The 17,758-nt window shown below is 43.9% G+C and overlaps 2 protein-coding genes across 2 annotated transcripts in view; one reads left to right on the forward strand and one right to left on the reverse strand.

Moving 5' to 3' along the window:
• Positions 1–17,758, reverse strand: part of LOC308311614 (metalloreductase STEAP3-like) — a 351,330-nt gene that overhangs the window by 54,922 nt on the left and 278,650 nt on the right. The gene's annotated exons all lie outside the window — the stretch shown is intronic.
• Positions 1–17,758, forward strand: part of LOC308311616 (gamma-aminobutyric acid receptor subunit gamma-3-like) — a 136,981-nt gene that overhangs the window by 31,035 nt on the left and 88,188 nt on the right. Inside the window, exon 3 of the mRNA XM_080758370.1 lies at positions 7,952–8,019. Within this exon, the coding sequence (XP_080614496.1) occupies positions 7,952–8,019 (68 nt within the window). The remainder of the gene's footprint in view (positions 1–7,951; positions 8,020–17,758) is intronic.

Below are 17,758 nucleotides of genomic sequence, written 5' to 3' on the forward strand. Positions count from 1 at the left end.
CCGTCCGTCCATCATTCTATTATTCTATTGGCCGAGCCATGTCAGTGACATGGCTCGGCCAATAGAATAATAGAAATAGAAAAGTGACATGATGTCACTTCAGGCTATATAGGTTGTTGCTGCTCAGCTCCTGGCCCTGGGAGGGACATGAGCTGAGCATTATGAAACTAGGAGCATATAGGTTAATGTGATCCCCGTGTCTACTCAAACCCTCAGTTCCTCGTGTTCCCTGGCTAGATTATAAGTTCTTGTTATGTTGTGTTCCTGCCTGTGTACAGTGTGTCCTGTTAGTCGTTCATAAATACTGGACTTGATCTGCCTGCCTGCCGTGTTCTGCGTCTGGGTCCTCACCTGACACACACCGTGACAGCTTCATTGCAGGGTGTGCAATTGGTAGAAAATAAGTCAATTATTTTGGGTGGTCAGATGGGTGGGCCGCAAGCGTTTATTTTTTTTATTTTTTTTTACTTTCAAGTGTATCCCCAAAAGGGGCGGGAACCACTGTGACGTATAACTCGATGCTCTCTAAAAGAGGGAATGAGTTTGTTGGCAACGATTGATTTGCAATCTACAGGTGTGTCCCCCCCCCCCCCCCCCCCCCCCCCCTCTAATTGAAGCGGTGTGCGACGCTAACCCTGAGGGATTCATTATTATTACACATTACTCAGGCACTGTTTTGCCCGCGCCATTGATCCTCTGGATATTATTGACCATATGGAAGCTGAGCAGTTAAGTGTGTGTGTGTGTGTGTGTGTCCGTCAGCACCGGTAATTCGTAATGCATTTGTCATCCTGGAGAAAGCTAATCAGGCATGAAAGCTCCCTTGTTCTTCCGTCCACACAGAGGCCCCACTGGGGAAGACACACACACACACACACACACACACACACACACACACACACACACACACACACACACACACACACACACACACTCACTCACTCTGGGATCCAGCTGGGGCTGTACTAGAGAGGACGGAAGGGAAGAGCAGGAGGAATCGACAAATTCCCCCGAGTAAATGTAATCTGCCTGCATGTGTCTGTGTTTGTCCCCTCACCTACGCACGTACTTGTCTTGTTCACTCGGAGAGGGATGGTTTATCTGTCTGTCCATCTCTGTATACGTAAGGGGGGGTTGCTTTGGTTCTACACGATGGAGATGTGTTTTTTGGAGAGGTTTGGTACATTTTGCACGCAGAAAAAAAAACTACTCCTACATGAAAATGAAAGTGCTGTGACCCCCAGTGGCGTGCACATTTAGACATTTAGAGGGGCAGGTGCTCAAGCGGAAAAAAAGGGCACCTTGTGCAGCGCGTGGAACCGGCCAATTGCCTTAATAGTGTAAGATTTATAGATTTTGGGGCATAAATAATATATTAGAAGCTCTTTTTTTTAAATGAAGAATTGATCAATGTCACCATGGTCCACATACTCTATCGTTTTCAGGTTAAATCAATTATATTTCATTGAAGCAACTCTTTAACATTGTTTTCATACCATGGATGTGATAAGAGAATTTATCAAATATAAGTGCATTATTACATATTACAGTGTGTACCAGTTTGGGCGTTTGAGTCAGTTCAATGGGAAAATACATTACACAAAAAAGTGATGGAGTTGTACAATGTTTTACAACCCTAAAATGATTTATAATACACTCTGTAATTGAAAGACAAATGAATGAACATAATATTGGCCAATATTAATGTCAAATATCAAAGAAAAGATTTGTAGAACACCGATAGTGAAGGTGAATTATTATTATAAACAGGAGAAATGTAGCTGAAGGGGCATCAATTACATAAAGCATGTTCATTATTCATGAATCCTGCCATTTGCATTCTCACCCAACAGTAATGGAAACCAACATACAATTTAAGCGTATATGGGGTATCCGCTCATTTCTAAAGTTAAACATTTATTGACAGGGCGCTAATTGGACTGCCTTGTTGAGTGCCGAGCACATCGTTTGAGCTTGATATTAAATCAATAGGGCATGTTGGGGTTGTTCCCATGGGGTGGTTAGGGTGTGTACCACTATACCACATGCGGTGAGCTCTTAAGTGCCTGGCAGCGAGTATGCGGTTTGAACTCTACTCTCTCTCCTTCTCTCTCCTCGGTAGACATTTGTAAAGCACAGCTCAAGACTCACCCTGTCACTATTGCTTTTAATCAAGTGTTCTTATTCATGTGCTCACCGGTTTCATGCTCTATTATGCTATTGTTTTATTGTCATATTGAACTGCTTGATTTGCTGCCAGTTCTATGCCCTTTGCGATTGTTTAATTGCCTCAACGTTATTGCCTCAACCTTTTCTTTGCTCTCTGCCTTTTAAAGCACTTTGTGATGCATTTCTGTCATGAAAGGTGCTGTATAAATAAAGTTTATTATTGCTTCCTGAATAGAGCATGTTGTTTGGTTCGTGGTGCGTGCCAAACCAAAAGCCTTTGTACCAACGGGTTTACTATGAATACGTGCTAAATCCTTCCTAAACTAATAAGGAACGGCCCTGTCCGCTGCCCATGGAGTTTATCAAATCCCACCGCCTCCCCAGCATCCACCTGTAGGCTCTTGTTTCTAGATCCCCCCCTGGGGGTCTTAATTCATTCCCTGTAATTCTATTTGTCTTATAACTTAAACTAAAATGTTCATGCTGCAGGGAATGAACAGAGACAGAGCCCTGAAGCCAAACTATATGCTTCATATATCCATGCTCAATTATGCTCAATAAATAGAGGCCTATATTCCAAAATTCAATCTAAGACTTTGTCGGACTGAAGTAATTCATTTTAATCTCTCCACTTGTAACATTTGCAATGGCTCTTAGTGAAGTGTGAATGTGTGCACTGCGGCGTTGCTCATCGCAGTGTGTGTGAGTCCACGTCACCCATGCATGGGCCACGTTATGACACATGTCAGGTCGACTCAGCTGTTATTATGTGCATTGTTGCGGTTGCACTCACATTGGCCCACATTGCCCTGGGGACACATGTGTTGGGGGGGGGGGGGTGGCCGTGGGAGGCACTGTCTGTGGTCCCCCGGTTCAGATGGGTAGGGAAGTTTAGCCTGTGTGACCAAAGAGCCGAGCGGGTTGAATCCCTGTACAATTATTCAACCATTTCACGTTGATACCCATGCACTGAACCACGGCTGATGTTGCAGCCGAGGGACAAGAGTCAAAGCATGTCCTATACGTTGACTGCTCTCGTTAATTGATACAATTTAAGCCCCATTTCCCTCTAAACCTCATCGGTTATTTTTCAATATTTTTGAAAAAAAAATGTTGAAAGACCTAATAATGACACATTATGTAAAAGGCTGCCAACAACACCCATCTGAAAATATGTTGTTCCAGGGACCCCCAGAACCAAAGATTTGAGTTAAAAAACGTTCGCTCTGAAAGCATATATTGAAAGATTTGAGGCTCATTTTCACGATCTACAAGCTCATAGCGCGGCACTCGGTGCCGCGCTATGAGCTTGTAGATCTGCTATTTTTCAATAGCTAAAGTATAGATCTGCTATTTTTCAATCGCTAAAGTATAACATAATGCTTAAAACACGCCCAAAATGGGTTAAAATGTGTGATGCATCCCATTAAATCCATTCCAACAGTTGGTTCTTAAATTTCAGGGACCCCCGGCCCATATGACTGTACGATTCCATTTGTACACTCTCAGGGAACCCTGGGGGGTCCCTGGACCACACTGTGAGAAACACTGTATTCTGAAATTGTGCCTGCCTTGCCTGCCTTCTTCTTCTTTTTTTTTAACCAAATTGTCCAGTTGGTGGAGCATGACATGAATATGAGCCGGACCGGAACAGATTCACATCCCCGGGGATGCCAGACTATCCAACGATTCAATTGGCACTGCATTTTAAACCCCTTGGGAGATGTCACACTGACACACAACACACACACTTGAATTGTTTTATTAATAAATCTTGCCTTGACAGGCATGAACTGAAGTTTATGTCTTACTGTACGTGCACACACACACACGCACGCACGCACGCACGCACGCACACACACACACAAACACGCGCGCCCGCGGGCATTCGGTTTCCTTTTCTTTTCAATATTACACATTTCTATTTTTATCAGCATCAAGAGTGAAGTGCAAGCCGAGGAGTGTTGATCTACAGTGCAACCTGGTCCCTCTGACAGGCTGTGACACGTACGGCCTGTCGGGACACTTTTGGACAGAGAAAAGCCTGCGGATGTTCTGGGTCTGCAAGAAACTCGTTCAGACAGCGCTTTGTGCAGTGCAGGTGTTGGACTGGTGGTGCACATGGTGCCGTTCAACTCCTCGGGTGATCATTGACCCCGGCTGGTTGCTGTTGGTTCGGTGGTGGGGCACGGGGACGGGGTCTCAAACACCATTCAGGGTGTTGGGGAGGGGTTGCAGGCTGGTATGCCAGTTCTCAAATGGGTCCCTTGAGGGGTTTCCACGGGGTGCCCAGCCAAAATGATGGATTAGTTGGGACCCAAAAGCTTCAAATGGACCCTTATGTGTAACTCCCAGAATGCACACATGGAACCAAATGGACTTTCATTTGTATGTGTCCCGGAGATCGGAATGCTATCAAATGGGGTTCTGTGGCCTATAATGCACGTGAAACTGGGGGGGGGGCTTGACATTTAAATGGTTGAGAATTGGTAAGAGTCTTCTCTTATGGGGCGTCTATCATTTCAAATGGGGGTCCGCGGTCTAATATGTGTCAATGTGGGGGTCCCTTGACATGAGAAGGTCTGATTTAATGGATTAAATAACCCCGGGCGTTCGGCGTGTTAAGTAAATGTAGCCTACTTGTTTACTTTACACCACTGGAGGTAGGCCTACAACACACTCACCACCTCCTGGGGCCTGCATGCAGCCATGTTATTCTGCTGCGTTGTTAGACCTTGAGAAGATTTCGTTTTTAGTTTAGTTTTTGTTGTGCTTTGCTCAAACCTTGGCATATGCTGAGGGAGAGGATGGCGTTATTTGCTGTAGTTGCATCCTAGGGATGCAAATTAGTGTTTGTGTGAAGTAAAGCCTACACACACACACACACACACACGCATGGACGCACGCCGCACACACACAAACAAACGCACACGCACACAAAGGTAGATTATACCTCCCATTGTGTGCAAGCAAAACATCTCCGTCTAACTTTGCACAATAACTTTGAATAAAAGATGATCTGTGCTGTGTTGAGTATACTGTAGCAGTCAAAGTGTGTGTGTGTGTGTGTGTGTGTGTGTGTGTGTGTGTGTGTGTGTGTGTGTGTGTGTGTGTGTGTGTGTGTGTGTGTGTGTGTGTGTGTGTGTGTGTGTGTGCGCGCGCGAGCGAGAGAGATTGGCAAAAAGAGAGCTGCAGGAAGCTGTTCAAGCATGTGCCGCCGATGACAGCGCTGTTAACAGCAAACACAACACGGTTTGAATTAACGGCAGATTGAAGCATGAAATTCGCATTCACATTTTTGATGAGATGTTGTTGTTGCTTTTTTTTCACCCGCATAACTTCAATCAAAAACTCAGCCGGTTTCCGACAAGCCCTTAGAAGTGGGTGTCATCAAATTTGACATGCCTGCCGACTCGTGATGTCTTATTTATGCAGCTGATATATCCAATAATTATTTAATGAAGTCATCAGATGTCTTGATTCCCAGGGTCCCAGAGCTATATACGGCAAGCTACAGATGCAGTGTTGTTGTCACTTAGCCACGGACTGTACGTGTCCATGTCGCGTGGCGTGCTAATCTAAACTCTTGAGATAAATGTACACACTCCATCGGGGCATTGCTTTGTTGCTTTGCTCTGTTGCCTAGTAGAGGTGCACGTCTTAATAAAAACAATTTGAATAATAATAGACGCACACACCGCTTTTGCATAACAAACAAAGGCTGTGGGGAGTTCATATTTAAGAAACATTTGAAGCTTCCACATCACACCTCCTCCTTTGATTTAGCTGTTGAGTATGAAATACCTTTCAAAGACAAACACAATGCAGTGAAATACTAAACCAAGCTAAAGGAGTAATCATTCACAATCATTCTAACCACGCCAAGGCTTATCTTTTAGCATCCATCTTCTATTCCGGCGGTCCTCCTCGGCCCAAAGTGAAATTAAAACGTTTGAGAACCACGTGTGCCAATACAGCATCACTCGCTCGCTAACACTGCGCAAAAAGCATGGAATATGGATGTGTATATTATTAATTTTTAAGTACTTTGTAGAATGTATATGTTTTGGAGCCTCGGGGCAAGGCCTGAGAAAGAACTCTGAGGGCCCATTATGACCTGAGCCACCTCTGAAGGGGTTGGCTTACATCATACAAAATAAAAGCTCTTCTAATCAGTTAGTTCTCAAACTTTTTTGGGGACCAAATGACCCCTAAATTGATTAGTGCGTTTAGTTCTTGTAGTCGAAAAAAAAGAAGAAGAAATATTTGAAAGTAAAAAGAAGTTTGAACCAGACCAGAGAGGTCTGGTTCTTTTCTCCATGCATATCTTCAATAATCTTAAATTTTTGCTCTCCTGAAACCAAATCTTGTTGCTAAGCAAAATTTGCCTAAGATATCCTTTGCTGGCCACAATTAGATTTGTTGCCTGGCAACATTCACCGGGTGTGTACACACACAGGCGCTCACGTGCAGGCACACATACATATACACACCCCTGCCATCCTGCTATGGATGATGGATGCGTGGCATTTCGACTGTCTCTTAACAAGACATCGTTGTTGATGATATGACTATGAATTTCTGACCAAATTTCCTGGAAAAGAAAAGCCAAAATAATAGCCGACTGTCACTGGTCACTCTCGTCTACTTTTGTTCAGTGGTGGAAGGTAACTAAGTACATTTACTCAAGTACTGTACTCATTCACCCCTTTTGCAACCTGAGCTTATTTTTGTTTAGGACACAATAAACACTTTTCTGGGGTGTCATGACGCCATTTCAGTTATGAAAATGTGGTCTCACTTCCTTCCTGGACTACAAAGTCACACCCCCGTGCCATGTAGCCTCCCCCTCTCCACCAGGAGGGGAAGTGCACTAAAGCATTATGGGCATTGTTCATTATCTTTCTGGCCAAAGTGACTTTGTATAGGTTTGAATTATTATTACAAAACATACATTATAACCTCTTCAGCCCTTTTTCAAATTTGGCTATTTGAAAATAGACTATCTACAAGCTCTCAACGCGCTTTGCGAGATATTTCCTTTGCTTGCTTACTCCATAAGTGTCGCGCTGGCCGGCGTCTGCCCAGCTGCAGCACAGTCGGAAAACAAGAAAGTGAGTTGATCAAATACAATCCATTTTCGGGTCACTGCTTCTTCTATTTCTCGCTCAAATGTTTTCAAGTAGGCCTACATTTTTGAGAGCAATGGTTAGCTGTATGTGTGTGTGTGTGTGTTGAGTGTCATGTTGGAAACAGCAGTAAATCAAGCCGGCTGCAGCCAGCTGGTCCGAAGGTTTGATTAGGCAGCAGTCTGTTATAGAGCGGAGCGGTCTGTTACCAAGAAATAACACACAGCTGAATTCAGCGATTGACCAGAATCAAGCATTCAACCAAGCCATGTAATAATGCGTTTTAATATACATATGATACCTTGTGAAACGGGTAATTTTGCATAATGAATACTTTTTCTTTTGGTAGTATATTTTGGGATGTCATCCCTATGTTCCCCAGGTTCTATGTTCCCCAGCTTCTATGTTCCCCACTTACCACTTAGGTTAGGTTTCTGGTTTAGGTTTAGGTTTGTTCTAAGTGGGGAACAAAGAACCTTTTTTGCATGGTGGGGAACATAGAACCTGGGGAACATATAGGTACGCTCCCTATATATTTTGATGCCATTACCTTTTTGGACTTTTATACTTGTGCGTGAGAGTGCTTTTCCCACCACTGCTTTTGTTTGTAAATAATGCTGAAGTCTTGCCTTTTCTCTCTCTTCTGTTTGCAGTGAAACCGACCGTTGTCGATGTGGGCATCTATGTCAACAGCATCGGCCCCGTGTCGTCAATCGATATGGTGAGTTTGTAAACCTTTTTTTATGTACAGTAAGTGCTACCGTATTGACCCCCCCCCCCCCTTGCTCTCCAGCTGTGTTTCTCTATCATTGGCCTCTATCTGTACACATGCACATACACTCAGGCATTGACGATAGCGTTTATGATACTATAATATCGGATGTATAGGCTAGTCTAGTCAATTACCTTTCCTATAGATTAATGGAGTATACAGTGCCTGTACAGTGCACTGTCATTCCGGAGGGAGTCTCACATACTTTGTACAATGCGGAATTCAGAAGCTGCATGTGTGTGTGTGTGTGTGTGTGTGTGTGTGTGTGTGTGTGTGTGTGTGTGTGTGTGTGTGTGTGTGTGTGTGTGTGTGTGTGTGTGTGTGTGTGTGTGTGTGTGTGTGTGTGTGTGTGTGTGTGTGTGTGTGTGTGTGTGTGTGTGTGTGTGTGTGTGTGTGTGTGTGTGTGTGAAGTGTGTGTGTAAGAAGAAAAAGTTTACCAAATCGGACTCTCGGAGGAGCTACAACGTTTTGTCGTATAACTCACCAACACATGCTCATGGAGTGAAGTAGTCCTACAACACATTCACCACCTGTTATTTCAAAAAACATCGATCAATGCAGATTCCATTAGGAAAGGCTTGAACAAATGCCACAACATACAAGATCACATCAACATTCAATGGGAGAAAATTGGCTACTTCTTTGGTTACAAGAAAAGCTTGTTGTAGCTTTGTAGCTTTTGCAGCAGCTACAAAACGTTGGATGCGTCTTTGCATCTTCAATATCGATGGCTTCCATTGACAATGGTAGACTGTATCTTTGCATCTGGCCGTGTGAACGCAGCATAACACCCATATGTGCATCTCATTATCAGCCCATATTATGGTAATATGCATGTTTATGCTTGAGGACTCTCCGTTTAATGTCAGTCTATATGTCATGGAAAAGTCTGTGCGTTTTTAACAAACGTCAGCCCATCGTAGACCCGATAATGAAAACGTTTCATCTCTAAAATCACACCAACTGTTCCGGAAGAGACTGTTGCTTTTCAACATTAAATATTTCCTATAGTAATGATACGATTTAACTTGTTTTTCATTGTCGGAAAGGTTCTGTGGTACGAGCAGTGGCAGATACGGAATGTGTCTTATGGCTGGGCCTTTGCGAGGGTATATTATTCATTTAATATTTCTTGTGTTTGGCTGTAATGTGACTCACACTTATTATTTTTTATATTTTTCATATTTTTTTTTCTCCAACATGGAGGAAAAAAAAGTATTGTCTTCCTATTCTGAATGGAAGTAAGTATATGTCCTGTCTCGTCGGTCTCTTGGTGTCACTTGAACTCACGTCTCGGTTCTCAAAAGCGGCTTGTCTCGTTAGCCTTTTTTTTTTTAACCCATTCTGTCCGGGAACCCATTTTGGTGTTGGCACTATGTTATGCTTTAGCTATTGAAAAATATCAGATCTACAAGCTCATAGCGCGCCACCGAGTGGCGCGCTACGAGCTTGTAGGTCTGCTATTTTTTGAAAAAATCGAAGAAGGACTGACATTTTTTTTAAATCTGATCTCAGGTCAGAATGGGTTAATCAGACCAGTGCTGTGTCCAGTGAAAACCTCGTATGAATCTGATCTCAGGTCAGAATGGGTTAAAGTAGCCTCTAGTAGACTACAGCAGTGGTTTTCAAACATTTCCATGTCAAGGACCACCCTATTTGAAAAGATACCATGCACAGGCCAGGGACCCCATATAGAGAAGATTTAGTAAAACAAATCTACAACTGTCGATACTGTTGGGGAAGAGTTTGAAACCGCTGAACTGTCATATAGTTATATACATTATCATACTCTATCATACTCGATCATATTGGATTTCTGTATACAGTACCCGGTGAAATGATGGTGAAATTAACCACTTTCGACCTGGCATCCCTGTTATGCATGTCATACGGGCAAATGAGCAATAATAATGAGAAATAAGCTTACAAGTGTACAGTATACGTTATATCGGCTATTTTCAGTAAATTGTTCCTCATTTCGCTGGCTCCATGGGGACCATAGACTGTAAAAAATATGGACAAAGCGCTCCCCGGGTCTAACATGAACGTAAAATGAAGCCTGTCAGTCCTTGAATTGTAAATCGCCATCTTTCTAGATCCGTTTTGGCCCAGCTGGCCATTGGCTGGCCCAGACAACGAGGCGGGACTTCCCCCCCCCCCTTCTTCTTAGTTGGTTTTTATTTTGACTGGAGTGGGTGGGGAATCCCGATCATAGACTGTAACGGTAGCCACGCCCCTCAGAACATACGCGACTTTATGGTCATTTTTCTAATAAATGGGACCATCATTTTCCAAAAAGAATATTATGACATTAGAAATGAGACTTTAAACTAGTGACTGGAAGCAGAAAGTATTCATGACCATGTTTATTAAGGTAATACAGTCTAGGTGAAGTTGGGCCCAAATACATGGACTTCTATGGGGCTATGGGTTTTTTGGGCCCAATGACAGCGCCACAACAGGCCATTATATGAACTTTCAGGAAATCACGATTTCCTCAGTGGCTTCACAAAATATCTGTCTGACTGCCCCCCTGATGGGGACCCCCTCCACAACCCCCCCCTGATGGGGACCCCCTCCACAACCCCCCGGGGGTTCTGTCTGACTGCCCCCCTGATGGGGACCCCCTCCACAACCCCCCGGGGGTTCCTGGACCTTGCTCTGAGAACCATCTCAACAGGTCACGCTGTACCGTTGAGCTGTAATTTGCACTGTGCTTGAACGTTTGTCAGACGGGTGTGTGAAGTGAGTTGAGCGCTTGTGTTTTTGAGGGGTGCAACCACTCCCTTACGGAGCTATGCGTGTGTGGCTGGGTGGCTGGCTGGGTGCCTGGCTGGGAGGCTGGGTAGCTGGGTGCCTGGGTATGAGCACGGAAATAGCATGGTTGTTTTTCACCACCTGTGCGCATGCAACCTAACGCACACATGCACATATTAACTGTATATATGATGCTTTCAGGTGTGCCAGTACAGTACAGTACAGTGAGAGTACAGTAGAGGGTACAGTAGAGGGGTGCGGCCCTCTACTCGTTTGGGGCTTTCTCCCCAAACGAGCACACATGCACAGATTGCACACGCGCACGCACAACAAAACCAACTGATTTACTGAACGCACTTCGACGGGCGGCTTCAATCACGGATAACACACGAATCCCTGCCAGCGAATTCCCAATGGAAGATAATAAGTTAATAACACAAATAACGGAACAACAGAACACAGACACATCCTGAAGCATACTGTGAAATCCCTCAATCAGAGAGAGAGAGAGAAAGAGAGAGAGAGAGAGAGAGAGTGGTGCAAACACCAAAACCAGCAGGGTATTCAGAAGAATCCGCGTTATGGGAAGTCTTTTATCCATTTGTAACTCGGAGAGTGTAACAAATCAACCGAAATTCTTTACATGTTGTTAATGTTTACATGATGAAATCCTTGACTCGAGAAAAGCTGTGTGTGTGTGTGTGTGTGTGTGTGTGTGTGTGTGTGTGTGTGTGTGTGTGTGTGTGTGTGTGTGTGTGTGTGTGTGTGTGTGTGTGTGTGTGTGTGTGTGTGTGTGTGTGTGTGTGTGTGTGTGTGTGTGTGTGTGTGTGTGCTGCTCGCCCGGCGGGGGGGGGGGGGGGGGGGATGACACCCCCAGCTGTGGTTTGTGTGGAGTGAATGTAGTAGTAGTATAGTATCCCCCCAACCGTGACATTTTCCACCAAACCCGGTGGATGCGATTCACAACAGCCCCCCCTGGGGGCTGACTCCACCACTGTGAGGACGAGTGCAAAGAGACTGCAGCTCGCACTCTCTGTGAGGTTCTCTCTCTGCCCCCCCCCCCCTCTCTCTGCCTCTCTCTCTCTCTCTGCCTCTCTCTCTCTCTCTCTCTCTTATTCAGAAATGTAAATAAGCAACGTGGTAGAGTCAGACATTAAGTCAGACAGACATTACATTTTTGCAAAAACAATATATGTTAATGGCATTTGGAAGATATAGAACACTTTCCTGGGGGTCTTTATGTGTGTAATATGTGGTTTTAGATATTTTAGATTTTAGCAGTGAGCCCATGTGTCTCTGATGTCATCGACACTGGGCTCACTTCCTTCCTGGACTACAATTCCCATAATGCTTTGGTGCACTGCTCCTCCTTGCTGTCTGAGAATACTGAGACATCATCTAAACTTGTGGTCCCATGTATTCAATTCATCAACATGGCATAGGCTAAACAAATGCAGTACATCATGTAAAAGGGAAAAACCGCAGCAGTGAATGACAATGATGGGAAGTTACATTTAAAGGAGAATTTCTTCCTAACCCTTTTCTTTACGAAAGTAAGTTGATCATATATGTATATTTACCACAGCCAAAAACAACTGCGCGATTGAATAATAGTGTTTGACCCTCATGGACGGTAAATCCGCTAATTCGTTATGGAACGCTCGGCATGTCTAAAAATAAATAATTTAAATATTAAAAAGGCATCTGCCATCTGCGACTTGACTTGATTGATTGATTGACATCAAAAAGGGCCTGTCAGCTCAAACCCACAATGCAATATCTTCTTTGTTTTCTAGAGTTCTGTGCACAAACGTCGGTAGCATTACAAAGAAATCGTACGGTTCAAATTCAAAATGAGCAAAAAAATAGCAGATATAGACGAGGTCAAAACATGTCTCTTGTAGATTGTGCTACTGCCGATGCTTTCATGTGATACTGTGGTATGATGATCAAGTATAGGGCGTGGATTCATGAATACAAACGCAAAACGTTCGAATGTGGAGATCGGGGGGTTCATGCCCGACAGCAACGATAATATGCTCCGGAGACACAGGAAAAAGCACGCCGGGCTGAAGGAAATCTCTGCTCCCGGCGTCTCCACACAGCGACGGAAGAGCATAAAAGGGCACCGACATTTGGAGTGACGCCCCGGTTATCTGCACAAGGTTCACGCTGCTCCGCTCGTATGCCAGTAATGCCACTTCTCATGCATGTCTCTTTTTTTTTCTCCTTTGAAAACAAAACGCCTGCGGTCTCCAGGGCTACATTTACCTGCCCTTGTGGTGTTTGTTTTTTCAGTACTGTACTGTGTGTTTGCGCGCTTCCGTGCGCGCCGCGCGTGTGTGTATGTATGTACAGTGTACACCTGTCTGTGCAATGCACTGTGTGTGTGTGTGTGTGTGTGTGTGCGTGTGCGTGTGCGTGTGTGTGAGTGCATGAGTGCTCATGCAGGTGCAGCAGTATAGCAGTAGTATAGTGAAACTTCCACATTATCAGAACCAGGTCGAATCCCCAGGAGGGACGTGGTAGACGCGCGTCCCGTAATGATCCAATATGACACGAGGAGCGTTAATGGATGCTGCACGTGCACGTACGCACGCACGTACGTACGCACGCGCGCACAGACACAGGACACCACCTCTGACCAACCTCCTCACATCCATTTGCTCCAACAGATCCAATGTAGCAAGGTCTTGTTTGTGATTGTTTGTCGTAAGTAGGGCGGTGATTTATGAAGAAAGAAAATAAGAAATTATGACATGTCATATATGTACGGAGCCCCTGAATGGCCATGCATTCAAAATATATTTTATCTTGTACGTACAATATATTATCTAGTTTGACTATACCATTCATTGGCTTAGGAGGCAGTGAATCATGACTAGGTCGCTAATAAAAACGGTCCTGTTATAATTATGTTAGGTTCCACCTGACAAAAAAAAAATTGTGCAGTCAAGTCCATCTTGGCCAAACAGTATGAAAAATGAAACGGGCCCGTCTTGATGACATGACTATAACATGTAGGAGTAATAATAATAATAGCAAAAGAATGTGCCGATATTGCAAATGGCCTCCTGGTAGCGGTGGCGCTATATAACGGTTACAACGTTAAAAGGGCGGTATTTCTTCCCTCGGCCTGGTGGGAATGTGCGTGCGTGCAATGCGTCCAAAACATAGTCTCGGCCACACATTCCACCCCGGCGGAGACTATGAAGAAAAATGGCGATACAAGGTTTGCCTGACAGCCACGATAATGATGAGCAAGAGAATTGACCCCCTAGCTGGCTCCCAGGACGGTGTAATGCCAGGTGGAGCTTCTAGTGATTTAGCACAGTTGTTCTTAACCTTATTGTCTTCACCAGCCGAAGGCATGGGGAGAGTATGTTTTGCCGTCCGTCCGTCCGTGTGTGTGTGTGTCCGTGTGTCCGTCTGTGGACAGCTAAACTACAGATTTTGTCCAAACATCATGCAAATTGGTACACACAGTCTCTCTATAGCCAATTCAACGAAACAGGTCTTGCAGAAGTTTGCACGAGTGCTCCGTTTTGAACAAAATTCATCAGAATATGAACGCAGCGTCCAATTGCGGTGCCACTGTACAGTACAACGCATATTGCCACTTAGCTCTGGTCCATAGCTCTAATGCGCGCATTAGAGCTATGTTACTCTCAACTTCCGCCGCTTGCATGAATGCAGACCAGCCTCTACTCTTTGGCGTAAATAAAAAGAACGTTTTTGCTACTCACCAAAACAAAGGCGAGTTGTGTCATTAGAAAGCCTACTTTCCTTAGTGGACGCACTCTGAGCCCCCCACCACACGTATAAAAGGTACTTTTTGGCCAAAAGGGGAGTTTGTTTTCACCGGGAAAAAAACATTTTTAGTTACTCCGCTGCGCCCTCTACTGATATTGCCCAGAGAACTGCCTCATAGAGAATATTTTTCCTCCGGTGAAAACAAATCCCTTTCTGGCCAAAAAGTACCGTTTATACGTGTGTGTGGGGGGCTCAGAGTGTTAGTGTTCCTCTAAGGAAAGTAGGCTTTCTAATGACACAACCCGCCTTTGTTTTGGTGAGTGGCAAAAACGTTCTTTTTATTTACCCCAAAGAGGAGAGGCTGGTCTGATTTCGATTTGAGATTTAAAACGGAAAGTCCCATAGCCTTACTGCGCAGGGCAGAATCGTAGAAGCAGTAGAAGGCTATGGACCAGACTCGGAGCTAATTGCCACTATGCTGAGGAAGAAATGCCACTTGACATTCTTTTTTCTTTTTTGCTTTGGACCACCAGCATCCGATTCCTCAAGAACCACACTACCACCATGGCCTCCCCACATCAATATGCAGGTTTAGTATAAGATGGATCAATAGATGGATACCTTTATTGATCCCGCGGGGGAATTTCAGTCACCCAGAGAGGCACTATACAGCACTTGAGTAATGGAGTTTCAAAGTTGCAGATATAGAGTGAGGAAAGTAATGTCAGATACAGGAATAGGCTACAAGGTACAGTAAGATGTAACAATGAACCACCATCAATAACAGAATGTTGGCACCTACTGTATGCAATGTTCCTGCAACTGCATGATCTATGCAACGCTTAGAAAGGTGACAAGTGTCAACGGCAAGCGAAGAAAGGTGTCAACGAGCACTTTGTAAAGGCATGAAACAATCCGCCAAATCAATTTAAGCTAAGCAAACTTTGTCTCAAATTGGAAATTCAATCAGACGGGGAAGAATGCAGACACTAGAACACGAAGACAAACAACAATATGACAATAAGACAGGCTCCGGAATAATAATAATAATAACCATAACATAAAAACTCCCCCCTGTCCGTAAAAAGTGGCATTTTTCAATCGTTATTTTGAGCTCCTCAGGCAGGATAGCTTTTCAAAGTCGAGAGACCCTGATGGTCACACGAAACAGACATGACTGCATGTCTCCGGGATGAAAGCAAACAGTAATCTCGTTAACCCAATCTGTACGGGAACCCCTTTTGGTGTTTTAAGCATCATGTTGTACTTTAGCTGTTGAAAATTAGCAGATCTACAAGCTCATAGCGCGGCACCGAGTGACGTGCTACAAGCTTGTAGATCTGCTATTTTTGAAAAATTGTGAAAATGTGGCCCAAATGTTTGAATACATTCTTTCAGACGAACATTTTTAACTCAAATCTTTGCTTCTGGGGGGTCCCTGGAACAACATATTTTCAGATGGGGGTCGGCGGCCAATTTCATATATTTTTGGGAGTCCTTCACGAGAAAATGTTTGAGAACGACTGACATAGAAACATTGGTTTTCCAAAAAAACTGTCATGATTTAGAAGGTTTTTGTAGAATCGTCCTCGGGTCAAAATGTGTTAATTACAGCTCTCAGACAGACAGCAAGCACGCACACCACCCCACAGGAGTGGGGATCGGAGCAGGAATACATTAAGGACCGTGGTTTCATGTCAAACGAAGGACCCCCTCCTTAGAACTGATAGTCTGTGCTAGGCTGAAAGGATTTTGTGCCTGGAAGGAACCCCCATAAAAGAAGATTGCAAGATATTTTGTTAATGTCGTGGGAGTAAAAAAAGTACACTACTGTTTTTGGATCCAAGATGTAGTGGAGTTAGAAGTAGGTGGATAGATGGCATATATACCTTTTATTGATCATGTCTACAGGTGATTTAGTCGACTAAAATAGCAGATTTACAAGCTCACATGCTTGTATCTATTTTCAGCATGCAACCAAGTGTGAAATGACTTATACTGGATCTCTTGTCCACTAGTCCACTAACATTTTAGTCTAATTTTTATTTGTTGACGAAATTGTCAGTATTTTTAGTCCTAGTTTTAGTCGTCATAGCTTAGTTTTCATTTAGTTTTCGTCAGTGGAAAAAGGTATAGTCGACGACCATTTTCCGTCTTAGTTTTAGTCGACGAAAACAACACTGGTAACAATAATGTACTGGAGTGAATGCACGCGGTTACTTTATTTCCACCACTGCAGTGAGTACAGGGTGTTGTAGTACAGTACTGTTGTAGTACAGTGTAGTACAGTAATGTTGTAGTACAGTACTGTTGTAGTACAGTGAGTACAGGGTGTTGTAGTACAGTACTGTTGTAGTACAGTGTAGTACAGTAATGTTGTAGTACAGTACTGTTGTAGTACAGTGAGTACAGGGTGTTGTAGTACAGTACTGTTGTAGTACAGTGTAGTACAGTAATGTTGTAGTACAGTACTGTTGTAGTACAGTGAGTACAGGGTGTTACCTGGCTGGCTGTCTCTGTTCCAAACCGTGCTGTAGGGAGATGCGTGACTTAACCCATTTTGACCTGAGACCAGATTAAAAAAATGTCTTCTACATCCTGACAGTTTTCTGAAAAAGCCATGTTTCTATGTCAGAAACAAAAAAAAACAGCAGACCTACAAGCTCATAGCGCGCCATTTGGTGGCGCGCTATGAGCTTGTAGATCTGCTATTTTTCATAACATAATGCTAACACCAAAAGGGGTTCCCGCCCGACCTGTATGTTTCTATATCAGTGGTGCTCAATATCTCATGTCAAGGACCCCAAACATTATGTAATAGGCCCCCTCCCATCTAGAAACATGATGTTCTTGCGGGGACCTCTCCAGAAGCAAAGATCTGAGTTAAAAAAGTTATGAGCTTGTAGAGCTTGATATTTTTCAATAGCTAAAGTATGACATGATGATTTGAAACACCAAAAGGGGTTCCCGCCCAGAATTGGTTAAGGCAAAGAGATTATGAACGCACTGTGTTTCCCCTCATGCATGCTGCATTTGTCCTGGTTTTACACTCTGTACATGTACTGTACAGGGAGCGGAGTAGAATAGTAGTACAGTAGATGTTGTGGTTCCTGAGATGTTTGCTTTCAGTGGGAAAATTGTGTGTTTTTTTCTTCTTTTGAGGTTACAGTACATGTTC

The sequence above is a fragment of the Protomyctophum bolini genome (assembly GCF_963924005.1).
Source record: "Protomyctophum bolini genome assembly, chromosome: 24".
Classification (NCBI taxonomy): domain Eukaryota; kingdom Metazoa; phylum Chordata; class Actinopteri; order Myctophiformes; family Myctophidae; genus Protomyctophum; species Protomyctophum bolini.